This window comes from Grus americana, chromosome 21 (assembly GCF_028858705.1).
Source record: "Grus americana isolate bGruAme1 chromosome 21, bGruAme1.mat, whole genome shotgun sequence".
Classification (NCBI taxonomy): Eukaryota; Metazoa; Chordata; class Aves; order Gruiformes; family Gruidae; genus Grus; species Grus americana.
In genome coordinates, this window is record NC_072872.1 from 1,687,389 (window position 1) to 1,713,285 (window position 25,897).

The window sequence follows — 25,897 nt, forward strand, 5'->3', positions numbered from 1 at the left end:
ATCTGCTGACCTCCCCACTTGGGTGTTGTGCTTGATAACTGCCAAAAAAAGTGGGCAGAGGCTGTCAGGGTGCCTCCAGCCGAGGCAAGGAGGGGTCAGGGTGCGCTGGCAGCTCCCACGGGCGCGGACTCCTTTAAAATTCGCATTTTTAACTTTTTTTTTTTAAATGTGAAATGAGGAAAAACCCGTGACTTTTGGTACTCAGAGTTGCTAGGCAGGGAGGAAAAGTGCTGCAGGAGCAGGCCCGGCTGGCAGCGTGCCCTGGCGGGGCCGGGCTGGGAGCCGGGCGCTGTGCAGCCGCTCCCCGCAATCGCGTCCTGGTTCCCAGTTCCAGCCGCCAACTGGGACCAGTTGCCCCCCCCCTTCCCTGCAGTGGAGCCTCCCGCCCGCAAGGGGGCGCCGCGGCGGCGGGCGGGGCCGCGTCTGCCCCTCCCTCCGCTCCCTTTCGCCCCGCCTGGGGAAAGGGGGCGGTACCATGGAGGCGGGCCGTACCATCGAGGCGGCGGGCCAGAGCGGCGGCGGTGGGCGGAGTTCCGCCGCGATGGCGGCCATGGCAGCGGAGGAGGAGGAGTACGAGGCGGTGCTGTGCATGAAGCCGGCGGTGCACGTCTACCGGGTGCCGCCGCGGGCCTCCAACCGCGGCTACAGGTGGGGCCTGCCCCTCTCCCGTGGGCCCTGTCCCGCTGTGGGGTGCCTCTGTCCCCCCTTGGCTTACATGGCGTCTGTCCCCTCCCTCCCCACAGGGCGTCTGTCCCTCCTGTCACGGGGCTGCGTGGGGTTTCCCCCCTCCCCGTGGGGTGTGCGGGGTCCCTTCCCCATAAGGTGCGTGGGACCTGCTCCTCGTGAGGTACCTGTGCCCCCGCCATCCCGGCCCCACAGCCGCAGCGGGGGATCTCCAACCCCCCGCCGTGTTTTGGGTCTCTTTTCCCGTCAGCCCTCGGCCTGGGCTAAAGGCTTGGCCTGGCAGTGTCAGGCTGGAGCTAATGCGGCTCTGTGCCCCCGAGAAGCTGCTTTCGAGCTGGAGATCCTGCAGAAAGGGAAGTGAAACCTCTCGTGCAATTCTGCCTGGTCCCCGCTGGGACCTGACGCCTGGTTTTGCAGGGGGGCAGCTGGTTTGGGGTGAAACAACGGACGTCGTGATGAATCTGCCGCCTCCCACAGCAAGCGTGGGTGCAAGCAGGTTCTTGCTTGCGCAGCTTTGGTGCTGTTAACAAGGAGAGTCGAGCAGACGAGCTCTGTGATGCGTTCTGGGGGTGTTAAAATAGGTCGGTGGTGTCGTCTGGGGTGTGAGAGGCAGCTCAGGCGTTGGTCACCGTTTCCTCTTTCCCCAGAGCTGCAGAGTGGCAGCTGGACCAGCCAGCATGGAGCGGCAGGCTGCGGATCACGGCCAAGGGCAAGACCGCGTTCATTAAGCTGGAGGACAAGACCTCAGGTGAGGAGAAGGGAAGGTGACGGCTCCGCGCCGGGCATGCAGATGGCGCAGAGATGCTATGCCCTGGCATTAACCCGCTCCCCTTTCTCTTTTTCAGGAGAACTTTTTGCCCAGGCGCCGGTGGAGCAGTTCCCTGGCATCGCTGTGGAGGGTGTGACGGACTCCAGCAGATACTTCGTCATCCGCATCGAAGACGGGAACGGTGTGTCGCGATACACGGGGGCCGGGTTGGGGGAATCGCCTTAGAAAGCCTTCGGTGCCCGTGCTGCTCTTATCTGTGAAGGATTCTCGCTTCCAAGGGCGAAATATTCCCTGCATACAGTGGCACAGGGACGAATTATCTCACTCCCACGTGCCAGGTGCATTGTGTCCTTCACCGGGAATGAAAACAGTTTCATTTTGCTGCTGGGTGTTAGCGTGAGGACTCCTCTGTGTGCAGGATCATCGCCGTGATGCCAGCCTCTGCTTTGACTTGCTTATATCAATTTAAAACCCGGTTTTACTAAGCCTGTACGTGCAACCAACAAGCTAAAGACATCTCCAGTCCCGTATCTCGGTCTTTAGAGTCCTGGCTCCGGTTGGAAGAGGTGGTACGGGGTATCCCATCCCTTTGCGACTCCAGCCCTTACTCTTCCTCCTTCCCCAGGGCGCCGAGCTTTCATTGGAGTCGGTTTTGTCGACCGAGGGGATGCTTTTGACTTCAATGTGGCTCTCCAAGACCATTTTAAGTGAGTTCGTGCTTCTCCCTGCTTTCAGCTCAACGTTTTTTTTGCGGTTGTCCGCCAGAAACAGATGCGGGGAGAGGAAGCCGGGAGCTCCTGTTGCGTTTGAGTGGGCAAGCGTGGTGTAAAGAGGTGGAAACAGCTCTCCCTCTCTCAAATATTCCCCAGTCTGTATTAGCAGGGTCCCAAACTGAGCTTCCCAGCCCATAATTGGACAGATTCCCTAATTCCTTTCCTGCTCTTCGCTTGCCACCGGTAAAGGGCTGTTCCTGAGGGGTTGGGATGCTGCTCTAGCTGCTGGCAGATGGCAGGGCTTTGGGGCAGGACAGGCTGTGCTCCTGGCTGGAGGATCCCTGCAGCTCCGGCCCTGACAGCCGCTGGTAGGAATCGTTCCCTCTGCGCTGTCGGTAGCGCGTTGCTCCAGCAGACAAGGTCTCGGATCACATCCAGCACCTTTAGAGAGCTGCTGCCAGGCTGGGGGACGATGTTGGGCAGGATTTGTCCGAGAGTGCCTCAGGCTGGTGGTTGACATGTCTTTTTCTTTTTCCTTCTCCTCTTCTTTTTTTCCTTCTCCTCTTCTTTTTTTCCTTTCATTCCTGCAGATGGGTTAGGCAGCAGAGCGAGCTGGCCAGACAGGCTGAGAACCCCAATCAGGGACCCAAACTGGATCTGGGCTTCAAGGAGGGGCAAACCATCAAGCTCAACATTGCGGTGAGGGGCTTTTCCGGCTAAATCCTCTCCCAACATTTCCCACAGCAGCAGGTTTTTTTCCCCGAAATAAATCCATTTGGCTTCGTGCAAGCCACGGCTGGGAGGAATCACGCTCTGGCTCTGGATTTAAACGTGATACCACCCATTTTTTCCTCTCTTCTTTCAGAATATGAAGAAAAAAGAAGGAACAACGGGGAACACCAGACCACGTCCCACAAGTCTTGGGGGCCTGAGTTTGCTCCCACCACCTCCCGGTGGAAAAAATTCTGCTCCGGTTTGTCCTGGAGAGCGACCGTCTTCGCTCTCGGTGCCCACCCAGCTCCCAGGCACCCCCATCACAGGTCCGTGGTCATGCAGCGACGACTGTAAAGCTCTTCAGACTCCGTTTTATCCATCAAATTTGGGAAAACGGAGGGGGAATTTGGGAGTAAGAGCAGGAAATAACTCCTGATGTTTATTTTCTCTCTTCCTGACTTTCCTGGCCGCCAACAGACTCCCTCTTGTCCTGGCCGCAGCCTGCTGCTGCTCCCTCTGCCGCTGCCACCGACGTCTGGGGAGACTTTGCCAAAGCTTCGGGGTGAGGCCGGGTGGGGTTTGTGGGTGACGTGAGCAATCCAAATCCTACTTATTTTTGCTGAAAATCCCTGCTGGGGTGGGGGCACGGCTCCATCCAAACACCCAGTTGGGATTTAAAAGCGGTTCTGAGAGCGTGTGTCGCAAATTTCTGCAGGTGCTGCCTTCCTCTTCCTCCTCGTCTTCCCCTGCTGCTCTGGGCAGAGGGGGGAAGAGTTTTGGGGTGACCCTGGAGGACCCATTTGCAGCTGCCTGGCTCCCTCCCCGCGTGCCGCAGTCCCTTTCAGCGTCTAAAAGCTCTCTTTTCTCCTCTTTTTCTCTTGTCTCTCCAGATCAGCTTCTACCCAGACTCAGGCGAATGCCGGCTGGGTTCAGTTCTGATCCCGGCCCCTCGTCCGCTCCTCGGGATTCCTTCGGGACCAAAGCAGGGAGATTCGGGAACACCCTGTTCCTGCCCTCAGTTTAAATCGATTATCGAAATAAATTTCGATAATAAATGAAATTTAATTATCGAAATGTTGAAATAAGTGCCGGAAAGCAAATGAACACGTGCCTTAAAACACTCCACGCCAGCACCCTCCGTGTCGAGGAAGGGCTTTTATTTTCTACCTGGATCGCAGGAAACTGCTCAGGCTTCTTTCTGCAAAAAAAAAAAAAAAAAAAAAAAAAAAAGCTGTCGGCTTCGTCGCCTCTCCTTAATAACGAGAGGGTGAGCGATTGCTCGGAGCAGGAGGCCTCTCGCTCACCCAGTTAAGATAGTTTTCGCTAAAGGTTTATGTGATAGAGCTTCCTCAGAGACTTTTCCTTTTTTTCCTCGTGTATTTGGGCTGGATAAATCCTTCCCTCGGTGCGGAGCATCCTCCTGGAGACATCTCGCCTGCGAAATCCAGACGAACGCCCTGCCAAGATGCCGAGCGCCCCCCTGATTTTTATTCTGAGTGGGAGGTGGGGAGCCGGACCGCTGTGTTTTGATGCTGAAATTCCTAATTTCTTGCTCCGAGAAGATTATTTTTCTTCCCCCCCCCTCCTATTTTGAAGACAGATTATTTTTTTGTTTTTTACTTCTTTCTGCAGATGTTTTATTAAGCGATATATGCAATGAAGGACAGAATGGAGTCGGTCTCTTTGACAGAGCTGGGGTTGAGATTCCTCTTTAAACAAATAAATATTTTCTTACCTATTTATATTAAGGCTTTTCAGCGTACAAAGTCCTGCTTATTTTTTTTCCTTTTGGTGCCTCAGATTTTTACTATTTCCAACTGGATGACGAGCATTTTGATTTCAGAGCTTAATTTTGCCTCGCGCAAACCCAGGTGAGAGATGTAAAGCTTCAAAGCGAATAATAAAATGTTTTTGATGCCAAATACGATTTTTTTTTTTTCTTTTTTTTCCCCTCCCCACGGGAGCTCGGAGGGGTTGGGATGAGTTTTTGTGGTTCCCCCTCCTTGCCGGTGTCGAGGAGACTGTCGGACGGCGAAGCACAACAGACGCTTGTTGCTTAGCACTGGTTTTATGGTTGGGAAGGACTCCGGGAGAGGAGGGTAAGGAAAGAAATGGGGGGGGAGGAAGAGATTTTTTGCATCCCCAGGGGATTTATTAGTGATTTTCCCTGCCGGGGTGAGAGCAGAAAAGCCATAATTACCCCGGGGGGTAAAATTTGCTGCCCCGGGGTGGTTGTGGAGGCTCCGGCACAGGGGAGCCGCATCCCGGGGGGGGGTTTAATGCCGGTTTAATGCCCCGTAGCAACCCTGGCACGCTCCACCCCAAAGCTTTTCCTGCCAGAGCAAACCCCTGGGCTTTAATGAGCTTAACGAGGACCGGGATTTAATGAAAGGGCTGGCTTACTCTCTCCAAGGAGCTCCTTTCCCCGGTGGGAACCAGCACCAATCCTGCCTGGGGAGGGGGGGGACAGCGCAGCAAAGTAAGCACTTTTCCACTGATTTTGGGCACGGGGAAGCGCCAGGCACTGGTATTTTTTTCTATTTTCCTTTATTTTACTCATTATCCCTTTTTGCTAAGAGCCTCATTGGTTATTTTTAATTACAAAGCCCTGCTCAGCGGGGAGCGGGGGTGGAATATTCGGTGATATTTTTGGGGGCGGATGCTAAAACGTCGCAAACTGGCGGCTTCACCGGAGGCCTGGGGACCCCCGAGGCGGCCAGGAAGAGGAGGGTCCCCGGTCCCGCCGTCACGCAGGGAGGGGAAGGCGAGGATTTCGGATTGATCCCGACCGCGCATCCGCTCTCCGCTCGTAGGCAGAACGTAGATCCGAACCGAAACCCCAAAAATCCTGGGGAAGGAGATTTGGAACGAGGAGGCCGCAGCGGGGGGGGGGTGCGCAGGGCTCGGCGGACCCCCGTGGGGAAATTCATGAGTGAACCGGAGCCCACGGCAGAGGTCGTGGTCGAGGTGGGTGTTCCCCCCCCCCCCCAACAACGGGAACTGGTGTTGGCTCTCGCGGGAGCAGCCAGAGCGGGAGGGAAGGGGGGGGCGGTGGGTTCGCGATTGCAAATGGCACTTTTGCGGCGAGTTCCGCCAGCGCCAGCGGTACTTTGGCGATCGCAAACGCCAATCTGCAGAGGGTTGGCGATCGCAAACGGGAACCTGCAGCGGGTTTGCGCCGGCTGCTGTGAATCTGCAGCGCTGTCGTGGTCGCAGATGCGAGTTTGCGGAGGTTTTGTGACGGCAGATGTAAATTTGCGGCGGTTTCGCGCTGGCAAATAGAAATTTGCGGCGGTTTCGCGCTCGTAACTGCAAATTTGCGGCGGTTTTGTGATTGCAACTGTAAATCAGCAGCGCTCGTGCGGTTGCAGCTGCAACTCGGCGGCGCTTTTGGGATCACGACTGCGAATCTGCAGCGGTTTCGAGGTTGCAAATACAAATCTGCGGCGGCCTCGCAATTGCAAATAATTCCGTAGCCGTTCTGCGATTGCAACTGCAAATCTGCAGCAGTTTTGTGATTGCAGCTGTAAACCTGCAGCGCTCTTGCGGTCGCAAACACCAGTTTGCAGAGGTTTTGCAATTGCCGACGTACGTCTGCGGGGGTTTTGCAATTGCAGCTGCGAATTTGCGGCGGTTCCGCGGTGGCAAACAGAAATTTTGGGGCGGTTTTGCGATCGTAACTGCAAATTTGTGGCAGTTTTGCGATCGCAACTGTAATCGAGCCGTGCTCTTGTAATTGTAGCTGTAAATCTGCAGCACTTTTGTGATCGTAACTGCAAATCTGCGGCAGCCTCGAGATTGCAGCTACGGATCTGGAGCAGCAGCGCAATTGCAAGCAATTCCATAGCGGTTTTGCGATCGCAGCTGCAAACCTGCGGCAGTTTTGTGATTGCAGCCGTAAACCTGCAGCGCTCTCGCGGTCGCAAACGCGACTTTGGGGCAGTTTTGCGGTTGCGGCCATAAATCCGCAGCAGTTTCGCAATGGCAAACGCGAACCTGCGGCGGGTTTCGCGACGGCGGGCGCAAGATCGGGAGCGGGTTTGCGCTTGCAACTGCTGACCCGCAGCGCGCTCGCGATCGCAAAGACAAATCCGCGGCAGTTTTGCCGTTGCAAACTGCATCGCTCGGCAGGTCTGCGCTACGCGGCATTTGCAGCCGGAGGAAAATAAATGCTTTTTCGTGGCCTCGGCCGAGCGCGTGGGGATGGCTCAGCCCAGCCCCCTGCGTCGCCGAAGGAACAAAGCAGCTTTTGGCTGCAAAGGGCAACTTGGCTCCGGCCTGGGGCCGGATTCCGATCCCGGGGCTGGATCCCGATCCCGCTGTTTTCCGGAGCCGGCCTGAGCCCCGTCCCCGTCCCGCAGCGGTCGTCGTCGTCGCGGGGGCCATGTCCTCGCTGCTGTCCCTCCAGGAGGAGAACCGCATCCTGCAGCAGGAGCTGTCGCGCGTCGAGGACCTGTTGGCTCAGAGCCGTGCCGAGCGCGATGAGTTGGCCATCAAGTACAATGCCATCAGCGAGCGGGTAGGTCGGCAGCTGGGCTAACCCAAACCCGCCCGTTTTAACCCCAAAATCAAAGCGATGCAAAGCATAACCTTTGCATTCCCCGCGCTCCGAGCGGGAGATGCTGCGGCATCTTGCAACGTCCCAGCGATGGGAATTTCGGTGCCGTGTCCGGACCTGTCCTGGCTTGCCGGGGCTTGTCCTGCGGGATGCACAAAGCGTCTCCCCCCCGCCCCCCCCAATCCCTATTTTATTTATCCTGCCGCTTTTTGGGAAGCGGGGACCCCCCCACCAGCATCCCTCGCCTTCGCATCCCTTTGCCGTGGCAACGGAGGAATTCAAAAGGGCTTTGGGCAGCGGCCAGACGCCAAACGTGGCTCCTGCATGATGGGGAGACCTGAATCGAGGGGCTGCTGGGTTTTGGGGGGCAGCCCCTCTGCTTGTGGTTGGTTATTTATGTAAAAAACCCCAAATATCAGGAAAATACCCCAAGGGGAATCGCCACTGCCGAGCCCGAGGGCCCTTTATCCAGCAGCCTGGTGCAAACCGGGACGGGGCTTTGCTGAACCCCCACATTCAAAGTTGGGTTATTTTTAAAAGCACCCCCAGAATTTCCTATTAACCCCCACCCTGTGCATGCAAAGTGTGGGGGATGTAGAATTGGGGGGGGGGGGGGGGCCATGTCTCAGCTTTGGCCGTACGGGGGTTTGCTGTAGGACCACCCCGAAACGATGGGCTCATCCGGGCTGGGGTGTCGCGAGTGAAATCGGTGGGGGCCGGGTGGGGGAGATTTCACATCCCGATGGAGCTGGGGGTGTCCCGGCATTCCCCCCCCCACCCCCTCCCTCCCAATCCCTTCATCCCAGCTGGAGCAAACCCTGCGGCTGGAGACGGGCGAGCGGGAGTCGGCGGAGAGCCGGAGCCTGGCGCAGCACAACATCGACCTGCGGCGGCTGCTGGAGGAGGAACAAGCCGCCTACAAGCGCAAGCTGCAGGCGTACCAGGAGGGCCAGCAGCGCCAAGCCCAGCTGGTCCAGAAGCTCCAAGCCAAGGTAAACCCTTCCCGGGGGGAGGGAGACGGCTACGGGGATGTTTTGGGGATCCCCTTCTTCCCTCCAGCGTCACCCGCTCTGGTGTCCCCCCCCCGCCCAGGTGCTGCAGTACAAGAAGAAATGCGGCGAAGTGGAGCAGCAGCTGCTGGAGAAGGCGACGGAGCTGGAGCAGGAGAGGCTGACGGTGAGGGGTGGTTTTGGGGGGTCCTGCTGCCCCAAAACCTCCCCTTCCCCCTCCCCCCTTCCCAAAATTGGGGTGACCATGAGCGAGCTGCCGTCCCCGCAGAGCCAGCTGGATGCGAGCGGCTCGCAGCCGGAGGAGGAGAGCAGCAACGAGCTGGAGAACGCCCTGATCCGGCTGGAAGAGGAGCAGCAGAGGTGAGCGGGGATCCCCGGGGGGGCCGTGGGACCCCCCCCAGGGTGATGCTCCGCCTGTGTCTGACCCCCGGCCCCCCCCAAATCCCAGGAGCAGCAGCCTGGTGCAGGTGAACTCGATGCTGCGGGAGCAGCTGGAACAAGCCAACGTGGCCAACGCGGCGCTGAGCGAGGACATCCGCAAGCTGACGGCCGACTGGGCGAGGGCACGGGACGAGCTGGAGCAGCGGGAGGCGGAGTGGAGGCGCGAGGAGGAGGTTTGGGGGGGGGGGGTGACCCTGGGGATGTGGGGGGGCCCCGGGATGCGGCAGGGAGCGGGATTGGGGGAGGTGACGGGGAGAGGGATGGGAGGGGGAGGGATGCAGGAGCACCGGGAGGGATGCAGGGCCGTGGCAGACGTTACGCAGAGAAGAATTTGGGGGTGCGGGGGATGTGGAGGGCCGTGGGGCGATGGGTGCGGACACGGGGGGGGTGTCGCACAGAGATTTGGGGACCAAAAGGAACGGGGGGGTGTGTGTGGGGGGCGGATGCTGCCCGGAGGGCTGGGGGGCTGCAAGGCGGAGGTGGCTGCGTGCGGAGGGACCCTCGCTGCCGCGGTCTGGCACCCGGCGGGCACCCTGCCTGGACCGACGGCGCTCCGTCCCGCGGCCAGTCCTTCAACACCTACTTCAGCAACGAGCACAGCCGGCTCCTCACCCTCTGGAGACAGGCGGTGGCCTTCAGGCGCCACTTCGGGGAGGTCAAAGCCGCCACCGAGAGGTCAGGGGGATCCCTGGGGATGGGGGGGGGGTGTGGGGTGTCCCTGGAAGTCCCCGAGGACCACTGCATCCCTAGGGCTGGCCGGGTCCAATCCTGTGTCTCCCGACGCAGGGATTTATCGGAGCTGAGCCACGAGGCGTCGCGCGCAGGCAGGGCTGCCCACGCCGCCTGCCTTCACCTGGCCGCCAACCTGCGGCTGGCCGAGACCCAGGCCGGCGCCGCGCGGGAGAAGCAGGCGATGCGGCTGGCACAGCTGGAGGAACAGCTGGCGGCGCGGGCGCGGGACGCCGACCTGGAGAAAGCCGCCCTCGGCGCCAGGTACTGGCGTTGGGGTTTGGGGTTTTTTTGGGTGGTTTTTTTTTTTTTTTTTTAATTTTTTGGGGGTGTTTGGTGGGGGGGAGCTCGGCTGCTGCCCGGTGTCTCGCCGCAGGCTGGCGGAGCTGGCGGCGGCCCTGGAGCGCCTGCGGGCTGAGGACGGGGAGAAGGAGCGGGCGGTGCAGGCGCTGACCCTGCAGCTGCAAAACCTGGTGAGCGCAGGGCACGGTCGGTTTTTGGGGTGGGCCGCGCGCTGAGTCTGGGGGCGCGAGGGCGCGCGCTGGGGTGGGGCGCACGCTAAGCCGTGACGCACGCCGGGGCGCGGTGCACGATGCACACCGGGGCAGGATGCGTGCCAAGCCGCGGTATACGTTGGTGTACGACGCGTGTACCAGGGCAGGATGCGTGCCAAGGCAGGATGCACGCTGGTGCCCCCAAACCTGGGGCGCAGTGCACCCCGAGCCGTGACGCGTGCCGGAGCGTGCCGCACGACGCACGCAGTGCACGACGCACGCTGAGCTGCGACGCGCACCAGGGTGCGATGCACAACGCACGTCAGGGTGTGACGCGCGCCGGGGTGCAACGCATGCTGGGGTGCGATGTATGACGCGCGCCGGGGCGCGATGCAGGACGCGTGCTGGGGTGCGATGCCCGCCGGCCGTGCCTGACGCCACGCCGACGGGCTTTGCAGGAGGCCTCGCGCGCCCAGGAGCCGTCGCCGGTGGAGGTGGAGGCCTTGCGCTCGGAGGTGGAGCTGCTCCGTCAGACGCTGCAGGATGTCACCCAGGTCCTGGGGCTGCCCGCTCCTCCCCTCCCTGCCTCGTTTTCCCCCTCCCTGCCTCGGTTTCCCCCTCCCTGCCTCGGTTTCCCCTTGGTGACGCGGGGGGCTCTCCCCGTCCCCTCGCAGGCGGTGCTGGCAGATGACCCCGAGCACCCGCCGCCACCCCCGGAGTCCCCCCCGTGTCCCCCCGCGTCCCCTCGCCGCAGCCTCTCGCCCAGCGCCGCCGCCGCCGCCGTGCACGCCGCTCTGCGCCGCCGCCACCTCCAGCTGCAGGTCAGCGCCGGGGGGGACGCGGGATGATGACGATGATGATGATGGTGATGATGAAGGCTGAGCCCCGTTGTGTCCCCCCTCCCAGGATGCCCGGGGCCAGGCGGAGGCCAGCCGGGAGGTGGCCGGGAACCTGCGGCGGGAGCTGGGGGACAGCGAGAAGCGGCTGGAGACCCTGGAACGGCGGCTGGAGGAGCTCAGCGCCGAGGCCGGGGGCTGCCGGCGGGCGCAGGATGAGGCCCTGCGCGAGGTCGCCCGCCTGCGTGCCGAGGCCGAGGTCCTGCGCAGGTACCCGCCGTCTGTCCGTCCGTCCTGAGCTGCGTCCGTCCCTGCATGGCTGTCCCTGTGCTTGTGTCCCTGGGTGTCCCTCTGTCCATCCCTGCGTGTCCCTGGGTGTCCCTCTGTCCATCCCCGCGTCTCCTTGGGCGTCCCTCTGTCCATCCCCGCGTGTCCTTGCACATCCACCCCCCTGCACCCTGGCCGGTCTGTCCGTCTGTCCATCCCTTTTTATCTTTCCCCGTGCCACCCAGCGTGTCCGTCTGTCTCTGTGCGTCCTGGCCCATCTGTCTGGCCCCCCGGCCCCCCGGCCTGTCCGTCCACCCGTCCCTGCACACCCTTCCCTCTCTCCGCATCCACCCCCGGGCGGTTTGGCCTGTCCGTCTGTCCGTCCGTGCGCACAGCCCTGCACACCGTACCCCAGCCGTCCTGTCCGTCTGTCCCTCCCTGCCTCGCCCCGTCCCTCTGTCCGCCCACCCACCCGCCCCTACGCGCTCACCCCTGTCCGTCCGTCCGTCCACGCACATCCCGGTTCACCCACCCGTGAGCATCACCCCGTCCGTCCGTCCACCCACCCGCGTCCGTCCGTCCGTCTGCCCGGCAGGGAGCGGCTGCAGGCGGAGGAGGCGCTGGCGGGGGAGCAGCAGCGGGCGGGTGCCCTGCAGCAGGAGCGGGCGCAGCTGCAGCGCCGGGGCGAGGGGCTGGAGGACGCCCGGGACGAGGCCGCCCGTGCCGCCGAGGCCGCCCGCCAGCAGCTGGAGCGCAGGTGGGGGGGACACGGGTGGGTGCTGCGAGATGATAGCGGGTGCTGCAGCATCTCCCTCCCAAAGCGGGTGCTGCAAAATCACAGTGGGTCCCCTGCAACCTGTCCTCATATCTGGGTGCTGCCGCCTTGCTCCCCTCCCCAAACTGGGTGCTGCATCCCCCCCCTCCCCCCCCATGGGTGCTGCAAAATCTCAGTGGGTCCCCTAAACCCCCCCCAAAGTGAGTCCCCTGAAGCCCCCCCCAAGGTGGGTGCTGCCACCCCTGCAATGGGTGGGATGCAAAACTTCAGTGGGTGCTGCCACCCCCCAAGCGGGTTGGGTACCCCTCCCCCCCCAAACGGGTGCTGCAGAATAGCGGGTGCTGCAACCCCTGCCCCGAGTGGGTGCTGCAACCCCCCGTTCCCACGGGTGCCCCCCGTGGGTGCCGGCAGCCAGCAGCAGGTGGAGGAGCTGGAGGCGCAGCGTGCGGGGGCGCAGCGGGAGCTGCTGGAGGCGCGGGAGGCGCTGAGCCGGGTGGTGCTGGAGGCCGAGGTGGCGCGGGGCGAGCGGGAGGCGCTGGCCGAGGCGCTGGGCAAGGTGGGTCCCCCGATTCCTCCCCCCCTCCCGGTGACCCCCTGCAGTGGGTGCACACCCCCCCCCCCGTAGCGTGGAACTGCGGTGCAGCGGGTGCACCCCCCACGCAGCGGGTGCAGCCCCCGAGCCCCATGTGCAGCAGGTGCAACCCCCCCCCGTGTGTCAGGCTTAATGCCCCCCACAGTGGGTGCACCCCTGTGCAGCGGGTGAACCCCAAGCAGTGGGTGCACCCCTCCTGTGCATCAGGCTTAGCCCCCTCTGCTGCGGGTGCAACCCCTCCCGTCCTGCGGGTGCAATCCTATGCAGTGGGTGCAACCTCCATGCAGCGGGTGCGATCCCATGCAGCAGGCTTCCCACCCCATGCAGTGGGTGCACCCCCTCCCGTGCAGCGGGTGCGATCCCGTGCAGTGGGTGCGATCCCATGCAGCAGGATTCCGCCCCCCCCGTGCAGCGGGTGCACCCCTCATGCAGCAGCTTTACCCTCCCATATGCACCAGGTGCAACCCCTGCAATGGGTGCCCCCCCCATGTGCTGGGTGCCCCTACACGCCGGGTGCCCCCCTGCATGCCGGGTGCCCCCCATGCAGTGGGTGCCCCCATGCTGCAGGTCCCCCCCTACACGCCACATGCCCCTACGCACCGGGTACCCCCCTATACGCCAGGTGCCCCCATGCAGCGGGTGCCCCCTTACACACCATGTGCCCCCCATGCAGCGGGTGCCCCCCTATACGCCAGGTGCCCCCCATGCAGCGGGTGCCCCCATGCAGCGGGTGCCCCCTTACACACCATGTGCCCCCCATGCAGCGGGTGCCCCCCTATACGCCACGTGCCCCCCATGCAGTGGGTGCCCCCTTACACACCATGTGCCCCCCATGCAGCGGGTGCCCCCCTATACGCCACGTGCCCCCCATGCAGTGGGTGCCCCCTTACACACCATGTGCCCCCCATGCAGCGGGTGCCCCCTATACGCCACGTGCCCCCCATGCAGTGGGTGCCCCCATGCAGCGGGTGCCCCCCATGCAGCGGGTGCCCCCCTATACGCCACGTGCCCCCCATGCAGTGGGTGCCCCCAGCACCCCGCAGCATCAGGCCGACTCTGGCGGCCCCCGGGGCACCCCGCAGGCGCAGGGGAGCTGCGGGGAGCTGGCGGCGGCGCAGCGGGCAGCGCAGGCGGAGGAGGCCCGGTTGCGGGACGCCCTGGCCAAGACGAGCGAGCTGGCGGGCGGGCTGGCGCGGGAGAAGACGGAGCTGAGCCGGACCTTGGCCCGGCTGGAAGAGGAGCGGGAGAAGGGCCGGATCCGGACGCGGGAGCTGGGACGGGAGCTGGCGCTGCTGCGGGGGCGGCTGGAGCGGGGGCGATGGGCCGGGGCGGCCGAGCGGCAGGGGCTGGAGCGGGCACGCAGGGCGGCCGAGGAGGGCTGCCGGGGGCTGCGGGCCGAGCTGCGGGCGCTGCGGGGTCAGCACCTGCGTCTGCGCCAGCACCTGGGGCAGGTGGGTGCTGGGGGGCTGGGAGGGCTGGGGAGGGGGCAGGGGGTAACTGGGAGGGCTGGGGAGGGGGCAGGAGGCAACTGGGAGGGGGCAGGGGGCAACTGGGAGGGTGCACAGGGTAACTGGGAGGGGTGGGGAGGGGGCACGGGGTAACTGGGAGGGTGCATGGGGTAACTGGGAGGGCTGGGGAGGGGGCAGGGGGCAACTGGGGGGGTGGGGAGGGGGCACGGGGCAACTGGGAGGGGGCACGGGGCAGCTGGGAGGGGTGGGGAGGGGGCAGGGGGTAACTGGGAGGGTGCATGGAGTAACTGGGAGGGGGCATGGGACAACTAGGAGGGATGGGGAGCATGCAGATGGCAACTGGGAGGGTGCAAAAGGCAACTGGGAGGTGTGGTGAGGGTGCACAGGGTGACTGGGAGGATGCAGGGGGTAACTGGGAGGATGCTGGGGTGACTGGGAGGATGCTGGGGTGACTGGGTGGGGGATGCCGCCCTGGCAGGCGGTGCAGGAGCAGAGCGCGGCGGGCGAGGCGCTGGCGGCGGCGCGGGGGGAGCAGGAGCGGCTGCGGGGGGAGCTGCTGCGGCTCAGCCGGGCCCGCGAGGGGCTGGCCAAGGAGGGGGCCAGCCTGGCCGTCCAGCTCGCCGCCGCCCAGCGCCACGGCCAGGATCGGGCCCAGGAGGCGGCTGGGCTCAGGTGGGTGCTGGGGGGGTGCAAGGGCGTCTCCCAGCCGCCTCCGCCCCAGCCCGGGTTTCGGCAGCGTCCCGGCGGTGTTTGGGCAGGACGGAGAAGGAGGGACTGGAGAGCAGCGTGTTCCAGCTGCAGCAGCAGCTCACCCGCCTCAACGCCCGCAACCAGCAGCTGGAGGCCGAAGGCCGGACCCTGCTCCAGGCCAAGGAGGCGCTGGAGGGTGAGTGAGGGGTCCCGGCACATCACCCCGCTCCGTCTGCATCCCCATCCATCCTCATCTTCATCCTTATCCCCAGCCATCCTCATCATCATCCCCATCCATCGCTAGGCCTCTTCATCCTCATCTTCGTTCTCTTCTTCATCCTTGTCCAGCCCCATCTTCATCCTCATCCATCACTATTCCTCTTCATCCTCATCTTCGTTCTCTTCTTCATCCTTGTCCATCCCCATCTTCATCCTCATCCATCACTATTCCTCTTCATCCTCATCTTCATTCTCTTCTTCATCCTTGTCCATCCCTGTCTTCATCATCACCCCCATCTATCCTCATCCCCATCTTCATCCCCATCTTCATCCTCATCCCCATCTTCATCCTCATCACCATCCATCCCCATCTTCATCCTCATCCCCGTCTTCATCCTCATCCCCATCCATCCCCGTCTTCATCCTCATCCCCATCTTCATCCCCACCCATCACTATTCCTCTTCATTCTCTTCTTCATCCTCATCCAAATCTTCATCCTCATCCTCACCCACCCACAACAGGGTCATAACAAACCCTCCGCCACCGTGTCCCATCCCCTGTCCCTGCTCCTGTCACTTAAACCCCCCCCCGCTGCCGGGGGGTCCCCGCTGACCGGGGCGGGGGGGTGTGGGGGGGGTTGGTGTCCCCGCAGCGGAGCTGGGCGCCACGCGGCTGGAGCGGGAGCGGGAGCAGGAGGCACGGCGGCAGGCGGTGGCGGCGGCCGAGACGGCGGCGGTGACGGTGGCCCTGCAGAGCGCCCGCGACGCGCACCGGGACGAGCTCGACCGCCTGCAGCGCGAGAAGGTGGGCACCGGGGGGGAGGATGCTGGTTTCTGGGGTGCAGGGCTGACTGTTGGGATGCAATGGTGATTTTTGGGGTGTGATGTTGATTTTTGGGGTGTGATGTTGGTTTTTGGGGTGCGATGCTGATTTTTCAGGTGCGATGCTGATTTTTGGGTTGCGATGCTGATTTCTGGGGTGCAGTGCTGGTTTTTGGGATGCAGGGCTGAGTTTTGGGATGCAATGTTGGTTTCTGGGGTGTGATGTTGATTTTTGGGATGCGATGCTGATTTTTGGGGAGCAGGAGGAACTGGAGGCCGAGCGGGGCCGGCTGGCGCGGGAGCAGGAGGAGCTGGTGGCCGAGCTGGCGGCGACGCGGCGGCAGCGTGAGAGCGAGAAGCAGCAGGTGGGTGGCCCCGATGTCCCCCCCTGGTCCCAGCTCCGGTGTCCCCCCCCCGGGCTGAGCCATGTCCCCCCCCCCAGGCGCTGGCGCTGCAGGAGGAGGAGAGGGCGGCGCTGGCGGAGACGCTGGGGGGGCTGCAGCGGAGCCTGGCCGAGGCCACCGCCGAGCTCGAGCAGCAGCGGCGAGAGGTCACCGGCCATCAAGAGAAGGAGCAGGTGGGGGGGGGGGGTGCTGGGACCCCCCCAGAATGGCACAGAGCCCCACATGTCCCCCACTGCAAGCCCCCATGCTGGGGTGCCCCCTCTCGTTGATCCCCCCCATGCCTGGGTGTCCCCTGTGTGCGTCCCCCCAATGCCCCCCCCATTGCAAACCCCTATTCCTGGGCACCCCCCCATTGCAAACCCCCACACCTGAGGGTTCCCCCCGCCCCATCACTGCAAGCACCCCACTGCCTAGGCACCCCCAAATTGCCACCCGCGATGCCTGAGGCTCACCCCCGCGTGCCCCCCCCACCTCCCCCCCTTGCAGCGCCCCTCAATGCCCCCCCCTTCCTGCCGCCCCCCATCTCCGCATCGCGACCCCCTGGTGACGGGGACGCCCGGGAGTGGCACCCCAGCACCCTCATCCCCACCCCTGCGCCGTCCCCACTGCCACCCCCACCCCCCGGGACCCCCTGTACCTCTGGGGGGGGGGGGGTGAGGGGGGTGCTCATGGCTGCGTGCCACCCCCACCCCCCACCCCCCCGTGTCCCGCAGACCCTGGCCGCGGAGCTGCGCAACCTCCGGGCGCAGGCGGACGAGACGGCAGCGGCCCACGAGCGGGAGGCGAAGGCTCTGCGTGAGCAAGCGACGGCAGCGGCCAAGCAGCGGGACGGTGCCCTGCGGGAGGTGAACGTGTCCCGTCCCCCCACCACCACCCCCCCGCCATATTCCCCGGACCCCTTCCCACCCCCCAACCACCAAAACATCCCCCCCCGTGACCCCCCAATTAACTAAACTCAAAGCCGCCCCGGTTGCAGGCGGAGGAGGCGCGGGCGCAGCTGCGCGTGGTGGCGGAGGCGCGGGCGGCGGGACGGCGGGAGCTGCTGGAAGCGCAACGGGAGGCCCGGGAGAGCCGGGAGGGCCGGGAAGCGCAGCGGCGGCAGGCGCAGGAGGCACGTCGGGCCCTGGGAGACGAGGCCAGGGAGAAGGAGGCCCTGCGGCGTTCCAACGAGGAGCTGCGGGCAGCGCTGCGGCGTGCCGAGGGCGAGCGCATCAGGTGAGGGTCGGGATCCGGGGGATACGCCGAACGGGGCGCTGGGGATAAGGGGGTGCTCGAGGTGGGGCTCGCCTGGGGTGATGGAGCACCTGGGAGGGGGGTGCTCGGGGTCAGGGGGGTGCTCGGGGTGATGGCTGCGGTCAGGGGGGTGCTCGGGGTCAGGGGGGTGCTTGGGGTGATGCTCGGGTTCAGAGGGGTGCCTCGGGTGATGGTTGGGGTCAGGGGGTGCTCAGGGTGATGGCTGGGGTCAGGGGGTGTCTGGGGTGATGGCTGGGGTCAGGGACAAGAGGATGCTCAAGTTAGGAGACATGGGGGGTGGTGGGACACCTGGGAGGGTGATGCTCGGGGTCGGGGTGATGCTCGGGGTCGGGGTGACGCTCGGGGTTGGGGTGATGCTCAGGACACGGGGATGGAAGTTTGGGGATGGGGGGATGCACCAGAGCAGGGTGCCTGGGACGGGGGATGCCTGAGGTGCTTGGGATGGGGCAGTGCCTCGGGGGGTGCTGGGGGGCAGAGGAGGTGTTTGGGGTGACAGTGCTCGGGGGGGGGGGGCTGCCCTGATGGGGCGATGCCGGGGAGGGGGTGCCCGAGGTGGGAGGGTGCTCAGGGACGGGGAGGTGCCGGGGATGGGGATGGCTCGGGGTGGGATGCTCGGGCCAGGGCGATGCTCTGGGCGATGGCGGGGACGAGGAGACGCTCGGGGCCAGGGCGATGCCCCTGGGTGGGGGATGCCAGCCCTGTCCCCCCCCTCCCGCAGCCTGAAGCGCGCCAGCGAGGAGAAGGAGCAGCGGCTGGCGCTGGTGGAGGACGGGCGGGCGGCGGCGGACCGAGAGGTGATGGAGCTGCGGGCAAACCTGCGGGAGCTGGAACGCGCCCGCCTCGACGCCCGCCGCGAGCTGCAGGAGCTGCGCCGGCAGGTGAGGAGGAGGAGGAGGATGGTGGGGACAGTCCACCCCGCCCCATCCCATTCGGGGTGCCGCCAAGCCGCCCCCGTCTCCTTCTCGGGCAGGTGAAGGACCTGGACAGCGAGAACAGCAAGAGGAGCAAGGAGGTGGGCGAGCTGCAGGCGCGCGTCACGCTGGAGGAGCAGCGGGAGGAGGAGAGCCGCCGCGAAGCCTTCGGCCTCAGGCAGAAGGTGGTGGAGAGCGAGGCCGGCACGGAGGCCGCCAGGAAGCAGGTGGGGGGGTCCCCCGGGGTCCCCAGCGCCCCACTGCCCGGTGCACCCCGCAGCGTCCCCAGCACCCCGTGCCCTGCGTATCCGGGTGTCCCTGTCCCCTCGCCCCATACCTCGGTGCCTGTTGTCCCCTCCCCCCGTTGTCCCCAAGCACCCCCATCGCCCCATAACCAGTATCCTGCGTCCCTGCGTGTCCCTGCTGCTCCGACGCTTGATGCCATGTCCCTGGGTGCCCCTGTGACCCCCTGCATCCCTGGGGGTCCTTCACATCCCCGACTGCTCCATCCCTTGCACCCCCGTCGTTCCCTTGCTCTGAGCCTGGGGTCCCTGGGTGTCCCCATCACCCCACCCCTCTGTTCCCTGCATCCCTGGGGGTCCCCATACCCCACTGCCCCATCCCTGGGGTTCCCCCATACCCCATTCCCTGTATCTCCACCACCCTGTGCTTCATCCCTTGCACCCCATCACCCTGTTGCTGTGTCCCCTGCATCCCTGGGGTCCCCCATATCCCTTTGCTCCATCCCTGGGGGTCCCATCACCCCATTACTCCATCCCTGGGGTCCCCCATCACCCCATTACTCCATTCCTGGGGGTCTCCATCACCCCATTACTCCATCCCTGGGGTCCCCCATCACCCCATTACTCCATTCCTGGGGGTCCCCATCACCCCATTACTCCATCCCTGGGGTCCCATCACCCCATTGCTCCATCCCTGGGGTCCCCCATCACCCCATTACTCCATTCCTGGGGGTCTCCATCACCCCATTACTCCATCCCTGGGGTCCCCCATCACCCCATTACTCCATTCCTGGGGGTCCCCATCACCCCATTACTCCATCCCTGGGGTCCCATCACCCCATTGCTCCATCCCTGGGGTCCCCCATCACCCCATTGCTCCATCCCCTGCATCCCCACCACCCCGTCTCTCTGCACCCTGCACCCCAACCCTCCCCATCACCCCCTTTCCACCCCCCCCCCAGCTCCAGGACTTGCAGCGGCGGCTGTTGGAGGTGGAAGGCGAATTCCGGCAGCGGGAGAAGGACCTGGCCCGCAGCTTGGAGGAGGCTCGCGGCAACGAGAAGAAGCTGCTGGCCGATGCCCGCAACCTGCAGCTGAAGGTGGAAGCGGCGCGGGGCGAAGCGGCCGAGCTGAGCCTGCGCCTGAGCGCGGCCGAGGGTCGGGCGCAGGGGCTGGAAGCCGAGCTGGCCCGTGGCGAGGCGCTGCGCCGGGCTGCCGAAACCCGCCTGGGAGGCATCCAGTCCGCCCTACGCCGTACCATGGGCATCGGCCGGGCACGGGCCGGCTCCCCGGGCAAGGGTGAGAGTCCCCGGGGACCCCCAGTGCCCCTCGCCTTGCGTAGGGGAAGGGGGTGCGTCCCGCTGCGGTGCATCCTGCTGAGGTGCTCCGTTCCCTGCGCCCTGGGGTCCCCCGTGTCCTGTTGCTCCAGCCCCTGCACCCCCAGCACCTCATTGCTCTGTCCCCTGCGCCCCTGGGGTCCCCCACACCTCATTCCTCCAGCCCCTGCACCCCTGGGGTCCCCTATACCCCGTTCCCTGTACCTCCACCACCCTGTCCTTCGTCCCTTGCACCCCATCACCCTGTTGCTGTGTCCCTGCATCCCTGGGGTTCCCCCAACACCCCATAATCTCATCTTTTACTTCCTTGGGGGTCCCCATACCCCACTGCCCCATCCCTGGGGTTCCCCCATACCCCATTCCCTGTATCTCCACCACCCTGTGCTTCATCCCTTGCACCCCATCACCCTGTTGCTGTGTCCCCTGCATCCCTGGGGTCCCCCATATCCCTTTGCTCCATCCCTGGGGGTCCCATCACCCCATTATTCCATCCCTGGGGTCCCCCATATCCCTTTGCTCCATCCCTGGGGGTCCCCCATACCCCATCTCTCCATCTTTTACATCCCTGGGGGTCCCCCATATCCCACGGGTGCATCCCACTGCGGCTTGCGGTCCTCCCTTGGGCGCTGCGCCCCGTTGTCCCCGTGCCACCCTGCTTCTCCCCGCACAGGTGAGGGACTGGGGGGATCGGGGAGCCCCGGCTCATCCCCGGACCCCGATACGGCCGCCGAGCCCGAGGCGGTGCGGGCAGCCCTGCGGGATTTCCTGCGTGAGCTGCAGGACGCGCAGCGGGAGCGGGTACGGCCCCCCCTTTCCCCTCCCTTCCCCATCGTCCCCAAAAAGCCCCTTTCTCACCCCGTTTTCTCGCCCCAGGAGGAGCTGCGGGTGCAGGTGGGCAGCCTGGGCCGGCGGCTGGCGGAGGCGGAGGAGGAGCGGGACAACGCCGGTGCCCGGGCGCAGCAGCTCCAGAAGCTGGTGGCTGAGCGTGAGGAAGGTGATGGCGTCGATGGGTTTTTTTGAGGGTATCTTCCCCCAAAATCGTGGGGTTCAGGGTGATTTGTCCCGTGCTGGAGCCTCGCCAGTGAGCGGGAGCTTTTGGGGAAACTGAGGCACAGCGGGGGTGACGATGCTGCAGGATGCTCGGTGGGATTTCCCGCATGCGCGGCCCCAAAATCCTGGTAAAACTGGTAAAACCTCCCGTGCGAACCCCAGGAACCCCAATAAACCCCCCTGCGTGCCCAGTAAACCCCAGTAAAACTGGTAAAAGCCCCCATGCGTTGCCCATAAATCCCAGTAAAACTGGTAACCCCCCCTATGGATCCCCTATAAATCCCAGTAAAACTGGTAACCCCCCCTATGGATCCCCTATAAATCCCAGTAAAACTGGTAGCCACCCTGTGCACACCTCATAATCCCCAGTGAAACTGGTGAAAAAACCCGTGGATCCCCTGTAAACCCAGTGAAACTGGTACAAACCTTCATGCATCCCCTGTAGAACTGGTGAAAGCCTCCACGCATCCCCAGTAAAACCGGTAAACCCCCTGTGCTGACCCCAGAAATCCCAGTAAAACCCATAAAGCCCCCATAAACCCCAGTATCCCCAGTTATCCCCACCCCGTTAGCCCCGGTGACGCTGGGGTGGCTCCGGCAGGTCGTGGCGGCGGGGAGCTGAGCAGCACCCAGGCTACGCTGCTGCTGCAGGAGGAGACGCTGCGACGGAGCGAGCGGGAGCGACGGGCGCTGCGGGAGAAGGTGACGGCGCTGGAACGGAGCCTGCACGCTGCCGAGGGCGAGCGCCGAGCCGTCCAGGTGGGCATCGCCGTGGGGCTTGGGCGGGGAGGGGGGGGCCGGATCCTGCCCCGATTCCCATCCCCGGTTGCTCCGTGGTACCTCGCAGGAGAGGATGAGCGCGGTGCGAACCGGCGAGGCCGAGCTGGAGGATGCCAAGAGGCGACTGGAAGCAGCAGAGAGCCGGAGCACGCGCCTGGAGCTGCAGCAGCGGGTGCTGGAGGGCGAGTTGCAACGGGCACGGCTGGCCCTGGGCGAGCGGCAAGCGGAGGCGCGGGCGATGCAAGACCGCGCCGAGCTGCTCCAGAAACAGGTGAACGGCACAAACTCCTCTAACTCCCCCTCGCGTGGGTTGGTTTGCCACGATTACGTCGAATTTCGCTATCGTTTTGGGCTTTAGCTAGCGGACAGCGAGCAGCGCGCCGGCGCTTTGCAGCTGGCGATGGAGCGGTTGAGCGCGGCGTTGGCGGAGAGCGGCTCGAAGGACGATGCGTCGAGCGTGACCGCGTCGGCCGATGGCACCGTGGTCCACGAGCGGCTGCTGCAGCTCCAAAGCGCCCTGGCCGCTGGCGAGCTGGACCGCCGGGCGCTGCAGGTGGGAGCGAGCACCCAAGGGTGGGGTGACGCCAGGTCAGCCTTTGTTTTGGGGGTCACCGCGGGCGTCCGCGGGTACGTGTGTCCCCATCCCAGGAGGGGCTGGAGGTGGCACGGCGGGCGCTGGCGGAGGCGCGGGAGGAGAAGGGAGCGCTGCGGGAGCAGCTGCGGGGGCTGCGGGAGGAGCAGGGGGTCCTGCAGCGCACCAAGGAGGAGCTGGAGGCGCAGGTCTGGCAGCAGCAGGAGGTGAGGGCGGGTGGGTGCACCCCACGCCGGCGAGAGGGGGGCGGCGGGGGTCCCCACGTTCCTTTGCTCCCAGGTGTACCTTTGCTTGCCCCGTGCAGCATCTTTTGCTCCCACGCAGCACCCTATTGCCCCCCCCCAGCAGCACCCTATTGCCCCTGTGCAACCCCCCTGCACCCTATTGCCCCCCCCAGCACCCTATTTCCCCCATGCAGCCCCCTGCACCCTTTCACCCACCCCTGCAGCTCCCTATTGCCCCCACGCAGCTCTCTGCACCCTCTTGCACCCCCCCGTACCCTATTGCACCCATACAGCCCCCCTGCACCCTCTTCCCCTACCCCCCAGCACCCTCTTGCCCCCCCCAGCACCCTATTACCCCCATACAACCCCCCTGCACCCTTTTGCCCCCCCAGCACCCTATTGCCCCTATGCAGCCCCCCAGCACCCTCTTGCCCCCCCCAGCACCCTATCGTCCCCACGCAGCTCTGCACCCTCTTGCACCCCCCCGTACCCTATTGCCCCCATACAGCCCCCTTGCACCCTCTTCCCCTACCCTGCAGCACCCTCTTGCCCCCCCCAGCACCCTATTGCCCCCGTGCATCCCCTCTGCACCCTCTTGCCCCCCCAGCACCCTATTGCCCCCGTGCATCCCCTCTGCACCCTCTTGCCCCCCCCAGCACCCTATTGCCCCCACGCAGCACCCTGCACACCTTTGCCCCCTCATCCAGCACCCTGCGGACCCCCCTATAGCCCCAGCACCCTCTGGACGCCCCCTGCAGCCCCATGCCCGGGGCGGGGGGGGGCAGGGGGGCCGTGACCGACACCCACCCGGCGCAGGCGCTGCGGCAGCGGCAGGAGGAGCGCAGGGGGCTGCAGGAGCGGGTGGGCAGCCTGCAGCACGCCCTGACCCGCACGCAGGGTGAGAAGCGGGAGGCCGAACGCGTCGCCCTGCGCCTCGAGAAGGACAAGGGCGCCCTGAAGAAAACCCTGGACAAGGTGAGACCGCGGGTGGCACCCTTGGGTGCTCCTGGGGCTAGAGCATCACGCCCGTGGGGGACACTAAAACGCATCCGTGGTGCCAGCGCAGCCAGGACTTGCAGCCCTCCTGGCTCAGAACTGGGTGCAAATTAAATATAAAGCCCTAGAACCAGCTTAGTGATTGTGAATTATTATTTTCCAAGCATAAAATATACTTTAGATATATACGTTGCGCGCTGCTCCGCTCTGCATAGAGTCTGTATGCACTTAAAATAGACCTATTTTTTTATACAGGCATATATTTTTTATGCAAACCATGTATTATTTTCTTTCTCTGCTCTATTTTATATTTAATACGAAGGTGGAGCGGGAGAAGCTGCAGACGCAGGAGGACTCGCTGCGGCTCTCGGCGGAGAAGGGCCGGCTGGATCGGTCGCTGGGCACAGCCGAGCGGGAGCTGGCGGAGGCGCAACAACGCATCCTGCTGCTGCAGGTGGGGTGGGTGCAGGGGGTGGGTGCACCCTTGGGTGCTGCCCGCCTGCTCGATGCACCCGTTATTGCAGCAGGATGGTGCTGGGCTCTGCTGGGGATTCATCACAGCTTGGAGGGATGCTGGTGGTTTGCACTGGGATGGTGCTGGGCTGGTTTTTAGGGCTCATCCCAGTTTGGGAAGATGCTGGTGCTGGTACTGGGATGGTGCTGGGCTCCTTGTAGGGCTCATCCCAGTTTGGGAAGATGCTGGTGCTGGTACTGGGATGGTGCTGGGCTCGTTTCTGGGCTTGGCCCAGTGTGCAGTTGCTGGGGGGATGCTGGCACTTACACCAGGATGGTGCTGGGCTCCTTTTGGGGTGCTTTGCACCTTGGGGAGATGCCAGCACTTACACCAGGATGGTGCTGGGCTCTGTTTGGGCCTCATCCATCCCAGTTCGGGAAGATGCTGGTGCTCGTACTGGGACGGTGCTGGGCTCATCCCAGTTTGTAGGGCTGCCGGTGCTTCCACAGGGAGGGTGCCGGGCTCTATTTTGGGGCTCCTCCCCACTTGGGGCCCAATGTCGGGGTGACGACCCCCCCCCCAGGCGCAGGTGTCGGCGCTGGAGCACCCGTCTGCACCCAGCCCCGCGCCGGAGCTGCAGCGGGAGTTGGATCGCCTGCGCGTCGCCCAGCTCCAAGCCCAGCGGACGCTGGAGACCCGCGAGCGCGTCCACCGTCACCGCGTCCGCGGCCTGGAGGAGCAGGTGGGGGGGGGACGACACCCCGGGATGGGGCATGGGGGCACCCCCACCCCCCCACCCCCACCCCCTGGGGGGTGACACAGGGGTCCCCGCTCCCTCTGCCCCCCCCCCCCCCTCGTTGCAGATCGCGCTGCTGAAGGGGCAGGAGCTCCGCTGGCCCCCCACCAGCATTTAGGGCCCCCCCGGCAACGCCCGCAGAGACCGGCACAACTCATCGCACGGGTGAGGGGGGAGCCGTCCCCGTGCTCCCGGAAAACCCACCGATTTTCGGCTCGTCGTTCCCTTTTCTCAAGAAAAAAGCTGCACTTTACCGCCGAGACGCCGCCGCTCGTGGATTTTTGATCCAAGTTGGGGCCCGATGGGTGGGTTTTCCCTTTTTTTCTATTGCAGTTTTTAACAAAAAGTTTGGAAATCCTCCTCATTTTTTTAGCCCCAGGACGGCTCCGTCTCGGCACCGGCCAAGACCCCCGATTTATCCCTCCCCCCAATACACGCTGCTCCTCCAGCCCTCGCAAGTCCTGACCCTCGGCGTATCCTAATTTCCCCCTTTTTCTAACAACCCCCCCCCCCATTTGGTGGTTTGGGGATTATTTTTTTTTTTTTTTAGCAAATAGCGGGATATTTTCTATCGCTATTTTTGGAGTTTGAGGTTTTTACAGATCCTACGGGCAGCCCGAGGTTGGGAGGGATGGGGGGGGGGGTGTGAGCCAAGCCAAAACCCACCTGCCTGGAGGTGGTGGCTTGGAGCGGGGACCCCCCCCTTAATCCTGGCACTATTAAATGTGGATAAACCCAAATTTGCAGCCCACGAGGGTTTGGTGGTTTTTTTTTTGGGGGGGGGGGTGGCATTTTGGGGGTGCCCAAATGGGTATTTGTTGGGACACCAGGATTGATTCGGGTCCCTTAATGGCAATAATGGCAATAATGGCAATAATAGCAATAATGGCATTAATAGCAATAATAGCATTAATAGCAATAATAATAAAACTCAAGGCCGAACACCCCTGGACTATTTTCTATAAGAGAACTGGAAAATCTAAGAGCCGCCCGCGGGAAGCTACGCGCTATAGGGGACACGCCGTAGAGCGGCGCGGGATGCACGAGAAGTGCAGCCTGTATGAGAGCTGCACGC

At 64.1% G+C, this 25,897-nt stretch overlaps 2 protein-coding genes across 4 annotated transcripts; both read left to right on the forward strand.

The window, feature by feature from the left end:
- The first annotated feature begins 491 nt into the window (after nt 1-491).
- Nucleotides 492-4,801, forward strand: NECAP2 (NECAP endocytosis associated 2). Its single transcript, XM_054850069.1, has 8 exons — nt 492-648; nt 1,332-1,432; nt 1,530-1,634; nt 2,079-2,160; nt 2,757-2,865; nt 3,032-3,206; nt 3,358-3,442; nt 3,771-4,801. The coding sequence occupies exons 1-8, from the start codon at nt 542-544 to the stop codon at nt 3,817-3,819; spliced, it is 813 nt and encodes a 270-aa protein (XP_054706044.1). The 5' UTR covers nt 492-541; the 3' UTR covers nt 3,820-4,801.
- Nucleotides 4,802-4,961: 160 nt separating this feature from the next.
- On the forward strand, nt 4,962-25,691 carry CROCC (ciliary rootlet coiled-coil, rootletin). 3 transcript variants are annotated; one of them, XM_054850065.1, is made up of 36 exons: nt 4,962-4,979; nt 5,694-5,847; nt 7,242-7,399; nt 8,245-8,430; nt 8,531-8,614; nt 8,717-8,808; nt 8,897-9,062; nt 9,458-9,564; nt 9,676-9,882; nt 9,995-10,091; nt 10,571-10,666; nt 10,787-10,933; nt 11,019-11,218; nt 11,811-11,972; nt 12,402-12,546; nt 13,665-14,033; nt 14,530-14,723; nt 14,810-14,937; nt 15,614-15,765; nt 16,046-16,147; nt 16,225-16,359; nt 16,900-17,031; nt 17,163-17,401; nt 18,159-18,318; nt 18,411-18,578; nt 19,556-19,892; nt 20,601-20,728; nt 20,804-20,924; nt 21,582-21,739; nt 21,828-22,031; nt 22,119-22,313; nt 22,409-22,558; nt 23,393-23,551; nt 23,895-24,026; nt 24,610-24,768; nt 24,890-25,685. In XM_054850065.1, the coding sequence occupies exons 3-36, from the start codon at nt 7,265-7,267 to the stop codon at nt 24,938-24,940; spliced, it is 5,397 nt and encodes a 1,798-aa protein (XP_054706040.1). In that variant the 5' UTR covers nt 4,962-4,979; nt 5,694-5,847; nt 7,242-7,264; the 3' UTR covers nt 24,941-25,685. The 3 variants fall into 3 exon arrangements, with proteins under 3 accessions (XP_054706040.1, XP_054706039.1, XP_054706041.1); XM_054850064.1 differs by lacking the exon at nt 4,962-4,979 and having other exon boundaries at nt 5,602-5,847; nt 24,890-25,691; XM_054850066.1 differs by lacking the exons at nt 4,962-4,979; nt 5,694-5,847 and adding an exon at nt 5,959-6,051.
- Nucleotides 25,692-25,897: the final 206 nt, after the last annotated feature.